At 36.3% G+C, this 23,758-nt stretch overlaps 2 protein-coding genes and 1 pseudogene across 3 annotated transcripts; all 3 read right to left on the reverse strand.

The window, feature by feature from the left end:
- Positions 1–4,645: 4,645 nt before the first annotated feature.
- Positions 4,646–9,224, reverse strand: LOC104791908 (ubiquitin-conjugating enzyme E2 29-like). 2 transcript variants are annotated; one of them, XM_010517919.3, is made up of 4 exons: positions 8,846–9,224; positions 8,596–8,723; positions 6,953–7,057; positions 4,646–6,805 (listed from the first exon to the last, which is right to left on the reverse strand). In XM_010517919.3, exons 1-4 carry the CDS (start codon positions 8,913–8,915, stop codon positions 6,662–6,664), a joined length of 447 nt encoding a protein of 148 aa, XP_010516221.1. In that variant the 5' UTR covers positions 8,916–9,224; the 3' UTR covers positions 4,646–6,661. The 2 variants fall into 2 exon arrangements, with proteins under 2 accessions (XP_010516221.1, XP_087315044.1); XM_087458918.1 differs by having other exon boundaries at positions 6,958–7,057; positions 8,846–9,108.
- A 639-nt stretch (positions 9,225–9,863) lies between these two features.
- Positions 9,864–12,632, reverse strand: LOC104708493 (F-box protein At2g16450-like; annotated as a pseudogene).
- A 9,692-nt stretch (positions 12,633–22,324) lies between these two features.
- Positions 22,325–23,726, reverse strand: LOC147949926 (uncharacterized). Its single transcript, XM_087511391.1, has 4 exons — positions 23,462–23,726; positions 23,163–23,359; positions 22,695–23,057; positions 22,325–22,609 (listed from the first exon to the last, which is right to left on the reverse strand). Exons 1-4 carry the CDS (start codon positions 23,724–23,726, stop codon positions 22,325–22,327), a joined length of 1,110 nt encoding a protein of 369 aa, XP_087367517.1.
- Between the last annotated feature and the right edge of the window lie 32 nt (positions 23,727–23,758).

The following is a 23,758-nucleotide window of genomic DNA, read 5'->3' on the forward strand; positions in this document are numbered from 1 at the left end:
GATTACAGGGGTCTCAACCGGGTCACTATGAAGAACAAGTACCCTCTTCCGAGGATCGATGAGTTGTTGGATCAGTTGAGAGGTGCTACTTGGTTCTCCAAGGTAGATCTGGCGTCGGGTTATCATCAGATCCCGATAGATGAGGCAAATGTGAGGAAGACTGTTTTCAGGATGGGGTATGGGCATTATGAGTTTGTGGTGATGAGGCAGATGTGAGGAAGATGTGAGGAAGACTGTTTTCAGGACGGGGTATAAGACGTATGAACAGCGTGTTTCAGGAGTTTCTGGACGTGTCTGTCATCATTTTCATCGACGACATCCTGGTTTATTCTAAGAGTCCTGAAGAGCATGCAGTGCATTTGAGGGCAGTACTGGAGAAGCTGCGAGAGCAGAAGTTGTTTCCTAAGTTGAGCAAGTGCAGTTTTTGGCAGCGTGAGATGGGTTTTCTGGGTCATATTGTGTTTGCAGATGGGGTTTCTGTAGATCCGGAGAAGATTCAGGCTATCAAGGATTGACCTAGACTGCAGAGTGCCACAGAGATCAGGAGTTTCCTTGGTCTGGCAGGTTACTACAGGAGGTTTGTGCAGGGGTTTGCGAGCAGAGCACGTCCGTTGACTAAGTTGACAGGGAAGGATGTTCCTTTTGTTTGGTCATATGAGTGTGAGGAAGGCTTTGTAAGCCTCAAGGATATGTTGACTACTACTCCAGTGTTGGCTTTGCGTGAGCAGGGAGAACCATGTTGATACAACATGGGAAGGTGATTGCCTATGCTTCGTGGCAGTTGCGGAAGCATTAGGAAAACTATCCTACTCATGACTTGGAGATTGGTGCAGTAGTTTTTTCCCTGAAGATTTGGAGATCTTATCTTTATGGTGCAAAGGTACAAATGTTTACAGATCATAAGAGCCTGAAGTATATATTCACTCTGCCTGAGCTGAATTTGAGGCAGAGGCGGTGGATGGAGCTGGTGGCGGATTATGATTTGGAGATAGCCTATCACCCTGGTAAGGCTAACTTGGTTGCTGATGCTTTGAGTCGGAAGCGGGCGGCTTCGGCTCAGGAGCAGGATATGGAGTCTCTAGTAGGAGAGATTAGTGCGTTGTGTCTGTGTGCTGTTTCACAGGAGCCGTTGGGTTTGGTGGCAGCTGATAGAGCAGATCTGTTGTGTAGAGTGCGGTTGGCTCAGGAGAAGGATTTGGGGCTGATGAATGCCTCAAAGAATGTTGGTTCAGAGTATCAGGTTTCGGCTAATGGTATTATTTTGGGGCATGGGCGGATTTGTGTGCCTAAGGATGAGGAGTTGAGGCAGGAGATCCAGAGAGAGGCTCATCCGACCATGTTCTCTATTCATCCAGGAGCGACTAAAATGTACCATGATCTCAAGAGGTACTATCACTAGGTCGGGATGAAGAAGGGCGTGGCTAGTTGGTTTGCGAGGTGCGATGTGTGTCAGTTGGTGAAGACTGAGCATCAGGTACCAGGTGGATTGCTGAAGAGTCTTCCCATTCCAAAGTGAAAGTGGGATATGATTACTATGGACTTCGTGGTAGGTTTGCCAGTGTCCAGGACGTTTGATGCTATTTGGGTCATTGTGGACCGGTTGACTAAGTCGGCACATTTTCTGGCCATTAAGCAGACTGATGGAGCAGCGGTCTTGGCTAAGAAGTATGTGAAGGAGATAGTCAGGTTGCATGGGGTGCCAACGAGCATTGTGTCTGATAGGGATTCCAAGTTCACTTTGGTGTTCTGGAGGGCATTTGAGGCAGAGATGGACACTACGGTGCATATGAGTACAACTTATTATCTCAAGACAGATGGACAATCATAGAGGACGATCCAGACGTTGGAGGATTTGATGAGGATGTGTGTGCTCGATTGGGGTGGCCATTGGGCAGAGCACTTGAGCTTGGTAGTGTTTGCTTACAACAACAGTTACCAGGCGAGTATCGGGATGACTCCTTATGAGGCTTTGTATGGGAGTCCGTGTCGTACACCGTTATGCTGGACTCAGGTGGGGGAAAGTAGAATGCACGGGGCAGATTTTGTTCAGGAGACCTCAGAGAAGATTCGGGTTCTCAAGCTTAACATGAAGGAAGATCAGAATCGGCAGAGGAGTAATGCCGATAGGAGGAGGAGAGATCTTGAGTTTCAGGTTGGAGATAGAGTGTACCTCAAGATGGCCATGTTGCGGGGTCCAAACAGGTCATTGACTGAGACTAAGTTGAGTCCGAGGTATTGGGTCCGTTAAGAGTGATTGAGCGGGTAGGACTAGTGGCATGTAGACTGGAGTTACCTGAGGTTATGCGTGCATTCCACAAGATTTTCCATGTGTCTATGTTGCGGAACTGTCTCCGTGAGGATGACCAGTTTTTGGCTAAGATACCTGAGGATCTTCAGCCTAACATGACTTTGGAGACGAGACCAGTGAGGGTGCTCGAGAGGAGGATCAATGAACACCGAAAGAAAAAGATTCCTTTCATGAGATTCCTTTGGGACTGTGATGGTGTTGAGGAGCAGACTTGGGAGCCAGAGGTGAGGATGAAGGCAAGGTTCAAGAAGTGGTTCGAGAAGCAGGTCGCGACATGAACTTGTCTAGCCTGGTCCCAATTGTAGTCTGTGGCTGGAGCGTGAATGGAGTATTCCAGCCCATCTCTCTTGTTTACTTGGTCGCGTAGAGGTGGTTTCTTGTGCGAATTAGTAACAAGATGAGGTGGTGTTCGGGGGTACAAAATTTCCGCGAGACGGTAGTCTGAGGGAAACTTTCCTGAAATTGAAGTTTATAAAGTGGAAAGTTTTATGTGAGTTCGAATTTTTTCCATTTTATTGTGGTTGTGAGCCTTGGAGAGGCTAGTGTGGCCTTTGTGGTGGGCTTTTTAGCTGTGTGTGGCCTTTGTGGTGGGCTTTTTAGCCGTATGTGGCCTTTGTGGTGTGTTGTTTAGTCATTGTGTGGCCTTTGGGCGGGCTGTTTAGCCATTGTGTGGCCTTTGTGGCGGGCTATTTAGCCAATTGTGTGGCTTTTGTGGCGGGCTGTTTTGCCAGAGTTTCCTGTTTAGGAAAGCCTTCGGGACAAGTGGTTTTCGTGACAGTCCTTCGGGACGAGTGGCCTTGGTGGTGGTACTGTTTAAGACATTTGTTTGGCCTTTGTGGCGGTCCTGTTTAGGACATTAGTTTTGCCTTTGTGGCGGTCTTGTTTAGGACATTTATTTGTTCTTGGTGGCGGTCCTGTTTAGGACATTTGTTGGCCTTTGTGGCGGCCCGTGGGGCAGTAAGATGATCCTTGTGTGGTCATGAGGTATTCCAGTGAGGGGATATGTAGTTGGTAGGAAATTGTGTTGTCTTAGGCCCGATGAGGAGCCAATATTATGGCATGCATGCTTCAGCATGATGAGGAGCCAATAAAAACTCAAGGTTTAGGCCTATGAGTAGAGGAAAGTCCAAAAGTCGAGAGCAAATAATGCCTGGAACGTGAGTCTATCGCTTAGAGTTGACCTTTCGTAGATCGGTCGGAGGAGTGCGGGCCGTGGAGACGGTTGCACGAGAGTCCTTGGCAGATGGTTGTTCGAGATTCGAGGACGAATCTATGTTGGTGGGGGAGAATTGTAACATTCGCGAACCAAAACTCTTAGTTTTGGGGATGGGTGTTGATCGACACCAAGAGTGGTGTCGGTCAACACCAGTTATTTCTGGTTCGACCAGTTTGACTTAATTATCGATTTGGACCAGTTTGGTTTAGGGAAAACCATTGAACCGAGATATTAAAGTGTGAAAACGACCTAGGTCGTGTTTTTGATTTGTCTCACACCGTTTTTGAGAAAACAAAGAGAGAAAAGTGTTCTTGAAGTTTTGAGAGAGATTGGTGAGATTGGTGATTCTTGAGAGATCTGGAGCTCGTAGGGTGCTAGAGGCTTTTTGGGAGTGAGGGATTCGTCATTGTTGGTCAGAAACTTCTTGCAAAGAGGTGAGTGCATGACCATGGCTGATCTAAGCCTGTGATTCCTTTTTCTTGCTTGTTTGTTGCTGTTTTGTGTGTTTTCTTGCTGGGATTGGTTGCTATAGGTTCCTAAGGACGTATTTGGCTTGGGTTTTGAGTATTGGGTGATTTGGTGGAGTTTTGGGAGCAAGATTCAACTTTTGGGTTCGTGCGGGTCGCGGTTGCAGAAGTAGTGTCGATCGACACCAGTGAAGCGGCATCGATCGACACCAGTGAAGCGGCATCGATCGACACCAGTGAAGCGGCATCGATCGACACTGTGGTGTTGTGTCGATCGACACCAAAGACAGTGTTGGTCGACACTTGGCGGGTGTCGGTCGACACCTCCCTTCCAGCGAGATGATGTTTGTTTCACTGGTTTGTATGTTTGTTTGTGTTGATTGTTTGGAGATTGGGATTACAGTTGCTTGTGTGTATAGCCCAGTAGATGGGAGGATTGCCTCACTGAGTGTTTATCAAATACTCATACATCTCAATTTGTGTTTGTGGTGCAGGTAAAGGCAAAGTGTGATCGTGGAATCAAGGCAATGACGAGTAGGATGTTCCAAGGACTCCATTGGTTGTTGTCTGGCATTGCTAGATTGCTTGATTTGGGTCATTAGAAACATTGCTAGGTTGCTGGTTTTGTGTTTCCTGTTGTTTGGTATTCGGATATTGTTTATGTTATAACATTGGTTTATTATTGGTTATTTATTGGTTACTGGTATTTGTTATTTTCTGCTGTTTGTTGAGATTGTGGTTAGGTGGCTAGTGGGTATATGGAACCACTAGTTGTAGTTTAGTTATTATTTTATTTATTATTATTATTTATTATTTAAAAAAAAAACGGGTTTGGTTGTTTCAGGGGATCCCTTTCCTCGTTGCCAGGTTGATGGATCCTGGAAAGGCTCGGATCCTTTTGAGGGTCTGGGTTTGTGATATTGTAATAGTGAGGTTCAACGCTTCTCCTGGGAGCATGGAGTCTCAGACGCAGCCCTACATCCTTACACGCGGAGTTACAAGCTTTGATTTGGGCTATGGAGTCCAATGTAGGAGCAGATTGTCTTGCTCGTTCTTCGAGATCTTTATCTTCTGAAACTTTTTTTGTAAACTATCATGCTCCTATTTGGGCAACCAATCGTGGAGTTTTCTTGTAATTTCTTATAATGTTTGGCTGAAAAAAAAAGTAGAAATAAAATTTAATATAATTAATATAATAAATATGAATTTTCTTTTTGCTTGTTTAACAAATATTTCAGAATTTACATTACATCTGTTGTTTACATTAAAATATTTTAAAATTTCTATTTGTATTATTAATAATTTAGTAGTTCAGAAAAATAGATAATTTTTAGGTACAAAAGATTGAGGAATAAGATCTTTGGTAAAATATTTAACAGAAAATAAAAACAATCTGTTGACAAATTTTATGGAATCACACCATAAAAAGTTAGACCAATATTAATAGTGAACAACACTAGCATTTAGTATAATTCTAAAACCAATTACTTGAATGAATCTAAATTCTTCTAAATTGAATAACACTGAAATTCTAAATTCTTTCAAATTCTATAAAATTTTATTTGTATCCTACGTTCAACAACCCACAATATAACTGAAATGATACTTCTAGTTCTAAAGTGGGTTTGAATTGAGATGCCAAGCCTAAACCACCAGCTTGAATTCCTATAGATTAATAAAATGTTACAATTTATGGAAATATATATTTTTGTGTGCTTTAAAAATCAAATTTTATATTTATGGTTAATCGAGTAACTATAACAATTTTTCATTATCTAATAATCACTAATTTTAAATATATTGTGATTTTTTTTGGGTACTAAGTTTATTTATAATGATAAGGGTTATTGTATCATTCCTTTTTAATAACACATAGATTAATGTAGAATTAGAACGTATATTCCTATTCGGTTATCAATATTTCTATTTTGAATGAATAATCACACTAAATGTTAAAATTAATTAGTTTACATACTTAGACATATATAAATAATCACACATCATGATATCCCCTAATTTGTTGTCATTTTTATATTTATTTATGAATATATATAAATCTTTATTTATCGGGAATTTTCATTTAATGAGTTGGAGATAATCCAGGGGTAATATATTTTTCTTTTTATAATCAATTATAATAACTATTGAAAGCTTGTTATTTAAATTATTATGGTAATAATACTAACATAAAAAATAACATTTTTTATATGATTTTGTTAATAAGTTATAGTTTTAATAAATTATATGTTCTTTATTTTTATTAATTTTATATGTTTTTATAGCCTTTTTAAGTTATTTCTTAAAAACAATATAACTTTGACTTGTATATTTGTAAGTAAATTTTAGTGAAATTTTCACTTAAAATAATATGTAATTATTTAATTAGTTTTAATATGTGATATTTAAATTTGTGTGAAAATTGATGACATATCTAATTATTATTCAGTTAATTGTTTTAATTTAAATATAATGACATGTTGATGTAATTAAGTAGAAAATTAAAGGTTTTTTTGCTAAATGTGTTTCGAGCTCTCAGGCGGCGATACATCAGTTTTTTCGAGAGAGTGCTTCTCTATTAATATATAAAAGATAAAAGATTCGACTTATTTTATTATTATTACAAAATAATACCAAACCAAAGGATGACGGAAACAAGAGGAGTTGTGTGTTTTAAAACAAGGCATACTTTTGGGTCCAGCTTCGTGCCATGGCTTCATATCTGGTCTTGTCAGTTTTGTATATGTGAGCTATCTCTGGCACCAGAGGATCGTCAGGGTTTGGGTCTGTAAGAAGAGAGCATACCGAGAGAAGCACCTACAAGACCAAAATGTTTAACAGTTTGTATACGCGTATATATACCAAATTAAAACAAAAACTGATGGAGAAAATGAAAATAAAGAGAATTAAATAAACATATATTTATATCAAGAACTCTGCTCCTATATAAATATAATTTCAAACCTTACAGATGGTGAGGGCAGGGCTCCATTGGTCTTTGAGAATGTCCAAACATATGTTTCCATTACTGTTGATGTTCGGGTGAAACACTTTGGTTCTGAAGACAACCTGCAAAATATCAACCAAACATCACGTCAAAAAGAAAAAGATAGAAACGATAGTAAGAATCAGAACTTTATATAAACCATTTGGAGAACAATCATATCATGTTGAATTTGGACTTTTTTGGGCGATTAATCTATATATAATAGCAAACTGAATAAATGCCACCAAAGATTGTGTTTTTTCATCTTACCTTTTGGATAATTTTCTAAAAAAATCTGTAGAAAATTTAAATTGTGTGTTTTACAAAAAGTTGCGATTGTTCATTGTAACGATTTTTTTGTAAAGTTGCATCTATTCATTGTAGAGTTGTGTTTATTCGAATATTTGTATATTTTGAAAAAATATATATATATATATATATGTTTGTTTGAGATGATTTCATTTATTTGTCATGACACAAAATAATATAAATTTTCAATCTCTACATTTTTTACAGCTTCCTAAATTATTCTCTAGCATTCATGCTTTTAATTTTTTTTTATAAATATACATAGAGTTTTTTTCAACACTTAGATGGATTATATAGTGAGTTTTTGAATGTGATATTTCAATATGTTAATAAATATGCATTCTATTTAAAAGCAGTTTATATAGTTTATTATTAAGTATAAGTGCAGACAATTACGATTTTTCGTAGTACCTTTTCGTAATTTTTTTTGTTTATTTTTTTTTTTTAAATTAAACAGTTGTATCCGTTCATTATAGAGTTGTGTCTTTTCACTATATTTTATTCATATTTTTTCATCACAACTTTTTGTTCTAATAGGTGTGTCTATTTAAATAGTCATGTCTTTTGAGCTTTCTATGTATTTGTCTCTTCATCAATAACTAACAAATCATTGTTCGTTGAAACAAATTTTCCGTTATATGTTCAATCTTAAGAATTTGAATATTAATATCTAATTTTTAACGTTATTCTATAATCTAACTAAATTTTTAGAAATGATTATATCAATATAGAAATTTAATAAAACTTACTATAGAATTTACAGTTGCGTATATTTATCGTAACTTTTTGTTAAAAACTATTTTAATATTTAATTTTTATTTTGTTTTTAAAAGTTATGTATTTTAATTTTTTTTGATACAGTTTAACTCATTATTAAATTTATTTTTAATCATAATTATTTAATAAAAAATTATATTTACTCATTACAACCAATAGTTCAATATTCTCATTTAGGACCACTTTATCATAATGATTTTTTTAGTTGTAGCTCTTTACCATAATTCTTCATAAAATATCTTATATATTTATAATACTTTAAACAATGTATTTTTCAAAGTTGTCGTTTATTCTTCAAAATATTTTTTTTTGTTTTATAAGTTTTCATTTTGATGGTTAAGTTTTTAGTAACAGTTTATGTTTAATATTTATATATTCAAATTATTCTATTACATTCAAATAATTTTATGATGTATAATTTTAAAATTTTAATTTTTTTCTAAAATACTTCCCCCGCGACATCGCGGGGGGTCTGAGTCCTAGTTTTATTTAAAAGGAGGCTAAAAAAAGTTTCCGTGTTGTGGAAGTAATTTACCTTGGGAGGTTTGAAAGGATAATCGGGAGGGAAATGGATATTAACAAGGAAAACACCGCCGGAGTACGGACTTTCGTTCGGACCCATTATGGTAGCTTGCCAGTGGAACATATCTTCTCCCGTTGGACCTAAAACCCCGCCAAACCAAGGAGAAAGAAAATATCAAAAATCTTTAGAAGAAATATCAAAAATCTCTTAACTTTTTAAAATACATTGCTTATTGTATTAACAAGAAACTGTGAGCCTCTACCTGCACTGCATGATACAGGAGGGTCTCTTTGCAACTCCTTAAGTTCTTTCAATATCCTTCTCGTTGCCATCGGGTTGCAGATTGGTTAGTTCAAGGGAAAATAGCGTTTAGAGAGACAATGAGGGATATTAGAAAAAAAAATTATGTGTAGAGAATAAGTAGTGAGAGGTGTGTTTTTAAAGCGTGAACCGTTAGCAAAGATTGTTGATTCTCTTGCAAACAAGATTGCTTGCACTCAGAATTTATTTCATTTATCATTGTTTATAAAAGATGTGCCATTTTAAAGTTTCTTTTTAGCCGCCCACTTTGCCCATAAAGGTGATGAAGAAAGATCCATTCTTTTGTTCTGATTCTGAAAGAGAGACCTGCCTTGAAGTGGATGGTCTTACATGCTAGCTGCAATATACCATATATATTGAACGGTCTTTAATGGGACTTGGTAAAGTTCTTGTTCTTCATAAAGAATCTAAGAATCAGAATATCTTAACATAACAATCGTTATTAATTATATCCTTTGTTCTTAGTTTTCTTGTCCACGTTCATTGGACTTACAAAAGTAAATGCTCAAGTTTTACAGCAAGTCTGATCAAATTAAACTGACCAACTTGGAAATAAAAATATGTTGCAGAGTTCACGAAACCGAAAAATAACAAAGACTTAACAATCCAACCTTTCAAAGCATTAAGAACATGAAGACTGAGACTAAATAAACCAGGAACGGTAGAACTTACGGAACGTTTTCTTCAGTTACAGTGAAAAATCAGTGAACATTATTACAAGTGCCTTTAAGTATTTGAAAATCGGTCCCATCACACACAAATAACAAACACAAAAATTAAAGATGTTGAAAAATAACAGAGAACAATTCTCATCCAGAGGAAAAAATGTTGAAAATTAGTGCCAAAATACTCAGCTTTATTAAGACAGAACTAAGAGAAACAACAAAACCATGTTCTTAAGACCAAACAAAATTATGGATAGATGTATAAAGCTCATAAAAAAGAGAACAAACAAAAAACAGTAAAATAGATAAGGTCGAAAAAAAAACAGAGTGCATAAGAGCACAAAATGACATGCCCGATGCTTTCACCTAACTCCAATGATCTTCCCTCTCTTCTTCTCCTTGTCTCCTCTCAGTCTGATTCTGAATCTGATGACTCTACATATTCTGGCTTTTCTAATGGAGGATGGAATGACTTGAGTAGTTCTAAATCGTTAAGATTAAGATCCTCTACGTGGTTAACATAGGTGCAAACACTACAAGGTTTCTTAAACGCTTCACCAAGACCTTGGATCTCAACACGTTGAAGAGAGTTCCTGATGTGAACCCAGGTCGGCCTAAAGGCTCGGACGGAGTTCTAAGGCGTCGGACGGACGGTCGCTATGGACGGACGGACGGACGTTGCGTACGGAGAGTTGCTGTAGGCGGTCGAACGGTCGTCGCGGGTGGTCCGACGCGGATCTGCGGATGCAAATCAACATACGACCTTGGAACTAGTCGGCTCTCTTCAAGGTTTGACGGGATGGAGGGGATCGACCGATGAGAAACTCGACTAGACGATCTCCGTAAGAGATGGACGGAAGCGAGACGAGATAAACCGAGGAATAACTCGACTCGGCAATCTCCGAGAAGGATGAGAACGCCGGACGGCCTAAAGGCTCGGACGGAGTTCTGGGTCATCGGACGAATGATTCGCTGCGTACACATGGATGTACGGACGCGGCGGACGGAAAAGTGGATCGATGCGATGACACACGGGAGATGGATCGGCCTGTGATACGGTCAGACTAGAGGATCCCAAACCCGGTTCGTGAATCTCCTAGGGTTTCTCAAGAGCCAAGTCCCGGACTTAGGCTAAGGAAAGAGGTGAGACAAGAAACAAAGATTCTCTCTTTGGGAAATTAATTCTATATTCAAGTCTATCCTTTACAATGAGGGTTTAGGCCTTTATATAGGAGGGCTTACATATGGGAGACACTAAAACCCTACACGTGCGGCCATGATCTGAGCCTTACACTTGGCCATAAAGTAAAAGCAAAAGTAAATCAAAGCAAAGACCAATCCAATGGTCATAAGAGAGTTCAAAGGAAATAAAAGAAAGGAAGGAAGGAGATAGGATTGCCACGTCATTGGTGGGACGTGGCTGATAGGATCTTCACTTCCTTGGCCCATTATCTTGTCAATGAAAGTTTCCAAGTCATGAGCCAAGCGGGAACGAAGTGGAGATGCACTAGAGCTCGCTGCCTCGTTAAAACCCCTTCGGTAAACCCATTGGGAACAACTCGAAGTAGGAAAAAGAGTACAGCTTCTTCTAATGACTTAGGGGTGTCTTCACACTAGCGTGGTGGTGAAGACACACGAATCAAGCTCCCAAAGCTGGTCGCACCCAAGGCCCTTCATTGGTGATGCTAGCCATGAGCCATTGGTGTAAAGGTTGGAGCTTGGCCTTGTACTGCCCATTAGATGACCTTGTCTTGCTACTCCTTGATGATCCTTGGGGACTGGTTGATGCTGCATTGCTGTTCCAGGAAAGATACTTGCCGCCTACGCTAGCTGGTGGACGCTAGTCCTGATTGTCCGAGCGTCCGTGAGGTGTCCGAGTGCGGCTCGAGCATTATTGGACGCGTGTCCGATCCCGTGCTCACATCATTTCCTTTCGGGATTGAAGTAGAAAACATAAAACGGTTCTTTAGGTGTATACTTGCGCACCGAAAACACTATTTCACCCGAATTGGTCGCTCCAACGATGAAAACGTGACGGCGGAAGAATCTATCATTGGTCCAAGTGTATTCATATTTCGACCATTCCTGTTTCTCAACATCCTCTAGAACATAGACACACAACTCATTAGTGGCATCAACGTCAAGATTCACATCCAAATAAGTGTCGACATCCTCCCCCATATAATAAAGCGCATGAACGTCGACATCATCCTCCCAATAAATCATAGCTAATTTGCCTTTATAGTTTATCAATCGACAAAACCTTTCTATGTCAATAAAGGTGAATTTCTCAGACCTAACATCAAAGCAAACTATCACATAATTATGAGACTCAGCATCACGAGAAAAACTAAAAACAACTGACGTGTCAGCTAAGTAATACAAAACCCCATTGATGCATACCCCTTCACTCCTAACATCATGTAGTAAGGAATATTTGACCTTTCTCCAGCTCATCTCTCCATCACCAAATGTAAGAATTTTAGGATGACCACGACCAGATGGATAAATCATGGACAATGCCTTGTACTGCTTGTCAATCGGGTCAAATCCGAAAAAGCTAAATGCCTTTCTGTAAATATACCGGTCAGGTAAGATTGCATACCGTCCAGTGATGGGGTTACATATCAGGGGTCTAGCCTGGTATCGATTACCATAGATATAGAACAAGCCTGAGGCGTAGCCACATGAACAGTATTTTAAGTCAAAATAATGATTGATCTTTAGATTGTATGGAGAGAATCTCACATGAAAGTCGACGGATGCTACAAGAGTCGTAGACGAGGATTTGTCATATGTATGCTCAAGCTGAGGCAACGAGAAGAAGCTTCACACACCACAGCCTTGTTCTGCGTTTTCGTAGCCGTTTTCTGCGATGGCAAATAAGAGGCGCGGCTTAGCCAAGGACTTAGTTAAGAACAACTCTTTGAAATATGGACTACCAAACATTGATGCCCATTGCTTCGACACACAACGTAACCTGGCAACTGACTTTGACGGTAATCTAGACAATATCTCCGGGATGAGATCATTAATCGATGATATGGGAGACGATGAACTCATGATTGCCGATTCAACTAAGAAAGAGAGATGTTAAAATCTTAGACCTAGAGAGAAACCTAGCAATGTATAATAAGACGTACGGCATAAAGAAACCTAGCTACCATTATGTTTCGTGAATATATATAGAGATATTTGGCAAAATAGACAATTTTCAAAACATAATTGTAAAAGTAGTACAATCACTATTTACAATTAGCAAATACCACAATTTTTACTGTTTTCTACTGTTCACAAGATTTTCCAACCCTCATCAACATTTAATATTTACAACACATGCCATTGAGTCTTTTATTTTTATTTTATTTTTATTTTTTTTCTTCTTTATTATATGCTCCATATAATCTAAACATAAAAATGCTGACTAATTAAAAAAAAAATCTAAATTTTTATAGAAATAAAAAATTTTATGTTTTTTCGTTATAATTGGATATGCATTTTGATTGATGATTTTATTTGATAATATTAAATATTTTCTACAAATTTTAGATCCGTACACCTAATTAAGTGTACAGATGAAAATTGTTTAATTCTTAGGGTTTCAAATGTTTGTACATATGCTTGTACTGCAATGTTTTTATACAAATTACATCTGTAAAGTTAATAATATGTACAAACATCTGTACACATAATAATGTGTATAGACATCTGTACACATACTAAGGTATACGGATACAAAAGATTTATATAATATATTTAAAAATTATTAAATAAAATTCATATCATATTTTAAAGGACAAAAATGTATTTTTTGTATCTAAGAAGTTTTCAAAAAATAGATTATATTAACAATTATTTGAATAATTATGATTGGAGGGAAAAAAGCTTTATTTCTTATCCACACATACCCATTTTTGTAATTTTTTCACCAAATCTATGCCCCACCATTTCTCCCTACTCACAAACTCTCTATTACACAACACTCTACTTTTCTAATTTTAAATAGTGAATGTATTAGTTTCCCAATTAAGTTTCCAAATGTATTAATTTGCTAACAACCCCATATATATTTCGATTTTAGTCGGTTAAGAAAAACAAAAATAGGCTAATGTGACGTGCAAGTGGGCCGCAAGCTATCGGCTCGCCTTTAGCCAAGTTATTAACATGTGTATTTAGTTTTTGTTTCATTCGGACTAATAATTTCGTTTTTGTGACACAAACGTGGACTGTGAAACAAGTAAGCACGTTCACGAGTGAAAGACTTGCTAAGAGCAAGTGCATAAGTAGAAACTCAAATAAATTTCTCACAAATATAATTAAATAAGTATTAATTTCTGTAGTGTAGAGAAATTTGAGAATCTTTTTTACTTTTGTATGTTCATTATCCAATGAGTTTCTCATTCATATACTTTTTAATATAGTTTTACTGATTAGTTATGTATTATAATATATAACATATTATCAATAATGTTAAAAACAATTTTTTTTTTGAATCTAATGTTAAATTATATTCAAAGAAAAAAAGTTCTGTTTTACAACTTGTGCAATATGTTTTGAAAAATTATCTTAGCTGAAAGCCATATACTTAGTGAGCCTCTCCTACAACTATAGTCTAGCTTGTAGCCATATTTGAAACGCTTCATCATAAGACCGATCCCCCAACAGACCAACAGCAAGGATCTGATCCTTGACTTGGCGATCTATCAACTCAATGAGTCGTGCAGTAGTGTTTGGTGTGTCCCCATGCCGTCGACTATTACGTTCCCTCCATATTGTGTAAACCACAGCCTGGAAAACATACCTGCTGAGAAACCCGATCACGGGAGGGAGCTGAGAGTTGGATAAGTGGTTTAGGATAGTAGACCAATCAGTTGAGTAGCTTGCTTGCAGCAACCCTTTAGCAAGGGTTTCCCACACAGTAGATACAAAACCACAAGCAAAGAAGAGATGGTCTCGAGTCTCTAGAGCGAGCTGACATAGCACACAGGTTCCTGCCGCATTTCCATTCCAAGCAACCATGCGAGCACCAGTCGAAAGTCTATCCAGGGCAGCTAACCACACACAAAAAGAGAACTTTGGTGTGGCATTTTGAAACCAGATTCCCCTATGCCATCCCATCGTGGTAGCCGTAACAAGAATATGATTCCAAGTGGCTCGTGTGGAGAACTTTGGTCGGTACACATCATTTTTTCCTCTCCATAGAACCCGATCCTTACATTGTTGTCGATATTGCCATTTCAAAGCCAAAGCATTCTCAATAGCATTTAAGTGATCAGCCCTCTGACGTCTACGACGTCGTGCCCACGCCTCGGCAACAGAGCTGTGCCAACTGATCCCCATATCCAGAACCCCTCGATCACCCAAGACTTCCGACAACGTTCCCATGCTCGACCAACGATCAAACCAAAAAGAGGCAAGCTCACCATTGCCAACTTCAACCTTACAAAATGTTTGAGCCACCGCACGAAATTTTAGGAGCTTAGTCCAGATCCACGACCCTAGAGTTGTCGTAGGTTTCACCGACCAAAAGGAGGCCTGTTTTAATAAGTTCTCATGGACCCATATCACCTATAGGGAATTCCCATGAGAGACTATCCGCCATATCAGCTTCATGAAACACACCTTATTTGCCTCCTGCAGAGACCGCAAACCAAGTCCTCCCTCAGTCTTTGGTTTACACACATCTTCCCATGCAACCTTAGCTTTACGACTACTCAACTCCGTCCCAGACCAGAGGAAAGCAGAACAAAGGGAGTTAATAGCTTTAAGACATGCACATGGCAACCTATAAGCAGCCATCCAGAAGTTGCAAACACTCCAGAGAATAGAGGAGATCAAATCGAATCTACCCGCAAAAGAGATAAAAACATATAATATTAATATTTTCCAACTCTCATAATTTGTTTAATCATACTAATATTTTTATTGTATCACTATCAACTAATATTAATTTAAAATATTATAAATTTATAATTTAAAATGCATAATGGAACTTGTTAAGTAACTAATTTTATTTTATGATTTATAAAATAAAATATAATAACAAGAAAAAATAAATAATGACAACAAATAAACTGTTTAATTATGATTTTAAGTTTTTCTGATTATAATAAACTGTAGCAAATTAGGAAGTGAAATGTGTCATATAATGAAAGAATTACATGAGTTTCTAAGCTGAATAACAAAAGATTTGAAGAATTCTCTAAAATCTTTTAAAATACCAAGTTCAATACCCCTTCGTTAAGGTTTTTTATATGAGAATCCTTATGAATGGATTTTCACTTTTTATTATTAAAATACAATTTTTTTTTCATTTATTTTTTATTGTGAAAAACTCTCTTAGAATCTACTACTGCACATGGTCTAATGATTCTAGAAGATGGAGATATTTAACAAGTTAACATATGTAGTCGTGTAGATATTCATCTTTTTCTAGGTTAGTTAGTTTGCAAAATGAATGTACATTACTCTCTATTGCAATCAGACATGTACTGAACTGATAGTTCAGAATCCCCAAAATTATTTTCCAATTTCCTATTTTTGTTGGGTCTTGCAGCTCCTTAGAGGCCAAGAAATAAAGATATTAATCAGTTATGGCTTAATGATATTAATCATGTAGGTTAGTACGATATTCGATGAAACAACCAAAACCGTTTTTATAATAATAATATAATTAACCAAACATCCTATAATACTTAATTAAATCCACAAATAAACTCACTAACCAGCCATAATACCAATAACATGCACAATGGAATACATATAACAATAATCAACTCTGATATATATAACACAAATACAATAACATTTCTAACCATTCTATCCAACAACCTAACATGCTTCTATATAAGGTTGCAACATTAATAACATAACCATCAACACACAATCGAGACCCTAGATCATCTTCCTGCTCATCGCCATAATTCTACACTACACATGCACTACCTGCACCACAAACAAAATGAGATGCGTGAGTATTAACAGAAATACCCACTGAGGCGGTCCCCATTCACGAGCTATACACACAAGCAAATCAAGAGTACAACCACAAATAAAATATAACAAACCAGTCATTATAATACCCAATAACACATTCACCACACCTACACATCATCACACAAAACAAGTTATACAACCCAATCGCTCAGATAAGGTCATGGTCACGCACTCACTTTAACAAGCTGATTCTAACAAAAAATAAAACCAGGAGAGACTCTCCTTGCGCCTGAAACAGTCCAGAACCGTCCTACAATAAGTCACACAACCAAAAGCAACCTTGAAGCAAAATATTTTTTAGTTAGAAAAGATTGAGGAATAAGCTCTTTGGTAAAATATTTAACAGCAAATAAAAACAATTTGTTGTTAAAACTTAAAAGAATATAAAATGGTTTATAGAGTATTTGACAAATTTTATGGAATCACACCATAAAAGGTTAGTAGATTTGTTTCTTCAGTTTTTTTACCTTTGATATTTCCATTAAATTCTAATCAAATCATATTTTTATCAAAACAATCTTAATAGTGAATAACACTAGCATTTAGTATAATTCTAAAACCAATTACTTGAATGAATCTAAATTCTTTTTAATTGAATAACACTAGAATTCTAAATTCTTTCAAATTCTATAAAAATTCATTGTATCCTACTTTCAACAACCCCCAATACTGTATAATTGAAATGATACTTCTAAAGTAAATGATATATATACCATCGAATAATGGGTGGGTTTGAATTGAGAAGTAGTTAAAACAAAGAATGAGATTTGATCAAACTACCGAGAAGCCAAGCCTAAACCACCAGCTTTAATTCCTATAGATTAATAAATCTAGGCATGTTTCTCAGTTAAACAAACAAGAAACAGAAATCACCAATAATTAATATTCCACTTCTTTTATTATTATTACAAAACAAAACCAAACCAAAGGACGACGGAAACAAGAGAAGTTGTGTGTTTTAAAACAAGGCATAATTTTGGGTCCAGCTTCGTGCCATGGCTGTAAGAATATTTATATTTTGTGGACTTATGTGTTTTTCGGTTTAATAATAAAGTTTAAGTTCATATTAACGTTTATAAATTTTAATATATAAGACGACACCGTGATAGATCGGATTTGGTTAATGATTAGAATTGGGTGTATTGATAACCCTTCTTACTTACCAATATATATAGTTAATATCTTTTTATGGTATCTTATACAATATGAGAAAGTTTTTTCTAACTTTTACTCACATTGCGACATTTGACATTCTCTTTCAGTGACATCTGTCATCCTTGATTTCCTTTTTACTCTTTTAAAACAAATTTATATCATTTCTAATTCCAAATAATCATATTTCTCTTCTTAATGTTGGTACAATTGACATATATTTTTAAATCCACATTTATATCTTAAGTTCTTTTGTCAAACAAAATCAGATTGTTTTATAATAAAATCTCATATTATATATATGATACAAAATATAATATTCTATAACATTTACTAATAAATAACTGATATTTGATACATCTACTTTACACAATTTTCTTACATTTCATTTAATTTGTCAATCATATATCCTTTAAAGTGAAAAACATAAAATAGAAAATATCATAATAAAAAAAGAAGATATCTTGGATGAGAAATATCATAATAAAAAAAAATATCATAATAAAAACCATATCTTGGATGAGAAATGAAATAGTTTAAATACATGATTATGTTAAGCTTTTATGTAATTTTATAAACCTTAATTTTTACACATTTTAGAATCATATAATATTTTCTTCCATTAATTGAGTAGGCAATAAAGTTATAGTCAGCTCCACACTTCCACGAAAATCCTATTAAATTATGATAAATTACACAACAATAGCTTTTCCTTTTATATCAATACACATACCAACATAAAATTGATCTTGTCAAGAGCATTTCAGAATTGTTGTCATGTTCAAATCATATATATATATATATATGTAAAAGAAGATTTTCATATATGTTGACTTTCTTGATTTTCTATCTATTTATTTCATTAGAAAATTGTAAGTGACATATTTAAAAAAGTATTAATTAAATCATTAAGTTTGATTGTTTCTTATATGGAAAATATATAAAAGTTTTATATTTAATATCATGTAGTGGGCTACAAATTGCTTCTACCATGCATTAAAGAGAGTTATAATTTCAATAACCATGCATTGAAATGTATTTAGGCTAATGAAAAGATTTTCGTTTGCAAATATATATGTTACAAAAGTTATGACACCAAATTCCATAATTCCCAAATTTGTAAGTGTTCATAAAATATTTTGAACCTAAGAGTAACATCTATCTAACATTCAAATAGCGTACGTATATATAGCCATAGGTAGACATTTACTTAAATACTTAGACTCAAATTTACTCTCAAATTCTAGACCTGTTATAACATATATCATCAATGCTGCAAGAGGAAAAAAAATTGTCATGTTTCTTGATTATGATGGTACCCTTCTCCAATCCTTGATGATCCAAACAGAGGTTTGATGTCTAGCAAGGGGTCCTTATAATTAACCAAAATATATATACCCTTTCTCTCCATAATCAAGATATATTTCATGTGTTCTGTGTTTCACAGATGAGAAGAAGAGTGAAAAACATGGCTAAGTATTTTCCAACTTTTATAGTTACGTAGACTCATTTTACAATTTGATATGTTATTTATTATTATTTGTTTATAGCTTAGTGAAGCTAGCAAAACTCTATTATATAGAAGTCATGGAATGGAATCAATGGATATTAAAGGCTCAGCTAAAGTGATTAACCAAATTTTAATCTGAATTCTTTTATTAACTTTTTAATCAATATTTACTCTTGGTTTTTACATATGTAGCCATTATTTTAACTTTCCTGAGGATTAGTTAAACATCTTTATTTTAGATTTATGTGTTTATTTTAACATCTTATCGAGAAAGGAGCCAAGCATGTTCTTGAGTACAAGTAAACTAAACAACCTTAGACCACAAATTTTTATTATGTTTAAAGGCCATCAAATAATATGTATATTATAATAGCCACAATATAATTTCCTCACTAAAATCTACTCCATCCATTCCTTATTCGTTAATCACAAAAAAATAATGCAAGTAAAGTCAGTTTTTAATATGTGTTTTTAATATGTTTGAAAATCCTAAAATATGGAGTAATCAGGAACAGAGGGAGTATTTTCTAATATAACCATTTAATACAGTCCCACATAATTTTTAAATTTTCAATGATGGGAAGTTTTTTTAGTCAAGTGGTTACAACACCACCTCTGCGACCGATCCACCGGAGTTTGATTCCACTATGTCAAGTTATCCCGCTTAGTAGGGACTGGCTATGAATCGGGCCTTGTGGATTATATATTGACAAAAAAAAAATTCAATGATAAATGGAAATAAGGCCGGAATATGATTTGTCGCAACATTTTCATTTTGTTGGATGAAAAGGGATTTTGTTTCATATAACAATATTATTGGCCAGGCTGGATTGTGGAGAATCACTATCCATGAAGATGGGGGCATATCAAAGGCACTTCAAATGTTTGGACCGAGAAAAATAAAATTTAATTATACAGAGGTAAAGTGAGTCGTAAAAAAAACAAGTAATGGAAAAAATGGTACATCAATACTTCATAGTATAAATTTTATAAAAGTTAAATGTTTTATTTATGAAATCATTCACAAAACATAAAAAGTTGAGGCAAGTTAATTCAAGAGTGATGGAGAGATAATGTTTGTATTATAATGTTTAGTATTTGGTGTTTAGGGTTTTGAATTTAGTTATTTTGTATATATATAAGGATATTATTGAAAATGGATTACAAGAGAAGGTATTTCTTTTAAAATTATCTGTTGTTAAGTATTACTTTTAGATGATGAAAGTAAAATTAATATTTAGAAAAACATTAAATTATCTATCAAAGTAATTATATAGTAAGGTCTTACAATTTTCTTTTTAGACTACTTATATATAAAAAAGGTGTAAATAAATAAAATTTATCTTAATTACTTAACGAGAATACCAAATTCAATTGATTTTGCGGTAGCTTAAATAATGGTCCTATTATTATAGTAACATATTGTTTAAATATTTTTAACAATACTGTGTACTTTAACTTTTTTTTGCTATCTCAAAATGACGCTTTTATGAAGCATCATATCACAAATATATATTAAAATATTGTAGTTAAACCATAATATTATAAAAATTAATTTTCAATACATATAGCAACAATTACATGTACATTTCATATACAATTGAATAGAATTTTATTCATTATTTCAAATTAATAATGTATACATAACTCATGCATTGCATTCACTACTTTTTTTTTTTTTTTTTGAAAATAATGTTAAATTATATTCAAAAGAAAAAATAACTTGGTACAACGTGTGCAGCAGTTTATAAAGAGTTAGAAAATGTGGCTAAGCACTAAACAATTCTCCAAAAAGAGATCATAACTGCCGAGAATGTAACCATACTTGAAACGCCTTGTCATATCGCCGATCACCGGAGAGGCCAATGGCGAGAAGCTGATCACGAACTTGTCTCTCTATCCAGTCGATGATGCAGGCTGCAGTGTGAGAAGTCTCACCATGACGACGCCCATTACGCTCGCGCCATAACATGTAGACAACAACTTGGAAAACATACCGTAGAAGGAAGCCATCAACCCTATGGAGCTGTGGGTTAGAGAGAGTGTCGAGTAATGATGACCAAACCGTTGTGTAGTGGGCTCCAAGAAGAGCCTATGACAGCGCGGACCACACTTCAGAAGCAAAAGGGCAACTAAAGAACAGATGATCTCTAGTCTCCATTGCAGAGTGGCATAAAATGCAGGTCCCCGCAAGCCACCCGTTCCAAAACGCCATTCGTAAACCTGTCGGTAGGCGATCCAAGGCTGCCAACCAGACACAGAAAGAGAACTTTGGAGTAGCATGAGCAAACAAAACTCCACGATGCCAGGATACTGTGTTAGAAGTCGTTCGTACATGATTCCATGTATCTCGAGTGGAGAACTTCTGGTTGAAAACGTCATTCTTACCTCGCCATAATAATTTTTCAGGTTTTGTCTGTCGTCGCTGCCATTGAGAATACAAAGCATCCTCCATTGCAGTTAACTGCTCCGATCTGTGCCGCCGTCGACGACGATGAGTCCAAGCATCCGAGAGTGTACTTTGTCGACTGATGCCCAGATCAATAACACCTCTGTCACCAACAATGTCAATAAAAGGATCCAAATCTGACCAGTTATCGAACCAAAAAGAAGTGTGAGTTCCATCCCCAACCTCAACTTTACAAAACGTTTTGGCCGGTGGTCGATATGTGAGAAGCTTTTTCCATATCCAGGAGCCCAAACTCGATGTGCTCTGAACTGACCAGAAGGATGCTTGCCGTAAAAGATTCATAGTAGACCATGCCACCCACAAGGAGGTACCATGGGATATTAAACGCCAGATTAGCCGCAAACAACACACAAGATTTGCTTCCTTTAAAGAACGTAAACCAAGTCCTCCCTCTGCTTTAGGCGTACAAACAACCTCCCATGATACCTTTGCCTTTCGAGCATTCATTTCTGTCCCAGACCAAAGGAAAGCAGAGCATAAAGATTCAATATCAGCGATACACGCACTCGGTAGTCGGAACGCCCCCATCCAAAAACTACAAACACTCCACAACACAGAGGATATCAGATTAAATCGACCAGCATAGGATAAAGAACGAGCAGTCCAAGAGCCTAGACGTTTTCGAATCTACTCCAATAAAGGAGTGCAATCCATCACTGATAGTCGTTTGGTGACGAGGGGGAGGCCAAGGTAGCGGACTGGTAAGGAGCCCACTACAAACGGAAGTTGCACCCCAGGAGGATAAGCAACATCACCAGCCAAGTAGATAGTTGACTTCGCCAAACTTATAGTGAGCCCTGAAATCTTAGCAAACTGATCAAACACCGCCAACACGCCCTCAATAGATTGCAGCTTACCATCCGATAGAACCAGAAGATCATCAGCAAAGCTTAAATGAGTGAGACCTAAGTTCTGACACCGCGGATGATAGCCAAACAAACGCTCTCCCGCTGCCCTGTCCAAAAGTTTGGAGAGTACATCCATACACATGACAAACAGAAGTGCGAGAATTGGGAATAAGTGCGAGAATTGTAGCATTAACACCCTTAGGCAAGAAACCCTTGGCAAAAAACGATTGTACAGCCAGTACAAATTCTGCACCCACTATGTCCCACGTTGCTTTAAAGAATTCAGAAGTGAATCCATCAGGTCCCGGTGCCTTATCACTTGGCATAGAGAAAAGGACTTTTTTCACCTCATCACCAGTGACTACGCGGGTGAGAGATTTCTGATCAATGGCAGTACATCGATAAGGTAAGAGCTGCTCAAGCTCCTCCACCATGATCCCTTCAAAGTTTGCAGGAACCTCCTGCAAGAACTCCCTAAAGTGTCGCTCAGCCTCACGCTTTATATCAGCATCCTGTTTGACAACATTACCATCAGGACAACGAACCTCCTAAATATTATTCACGGCTTCTCGAGCTTTAGCCGCACTGTGAAATGTTTTGTTGTTCTTATCCCCCACCTGCAGCCAATGTAACTTAGACTTCTGTTTTAAAAACTTTTCTTCAAGACCGACTAAAAAGTCCCACCGTTTAAAAGCAGTGTTCTCCTCCTCCATCAACTGAGTAGAGGGATTAGATAAAGTAGCATGCTGCTTTTGGCATAAATCAAGATAAGCCTCTACTGTTTTCCGAACAAGGTGCCCTATCCGCCTCCTCGCTAAAGAGCACAACATTGGTTTAAGACCTTTAAGTTTTTTGGAGTAACGAAACAGAGAGGATGTGGATAAGAATAAAGGCATCATGTCCTGACAGTACTCACCAACGAGTGGTTTGAATTCCTCCATTTCTGTTAATAGATTTACAAACTTAAATGGTCGACGTCGTGTATGAGTTGGAGCACCTCCACCATGTATCATTATGCGACAAGACAAATGATCGGAACAACCACCAGCGGCAAAAACGCTATAAGAGTGCGGATATGAACGCTCCCACGCTCCATTTATCAAGAAACGATCAAGTTTTTTAAGGATAAGGTCATTCTCCCTCTTATTACACCATGTGTAAAGGGGACCATGATACGCCATATCCGAGAGAGAGAGCAATGATTGATGACAAC

Source organism: Camelina sativa, chromosome 1 (genome assembly GCF_030686135.1).
Source record: "Camelina sativa cultivar CO46 ecotype springtype chromosome 1, ASM3068613v1".
Classification (NCBI taxonomy): Eukaryota; Viridiplantae; Streptophyta; class Magnoliopsida; order Brassicales; family Brassicaceae; genus Camelina; species Camelina sativa.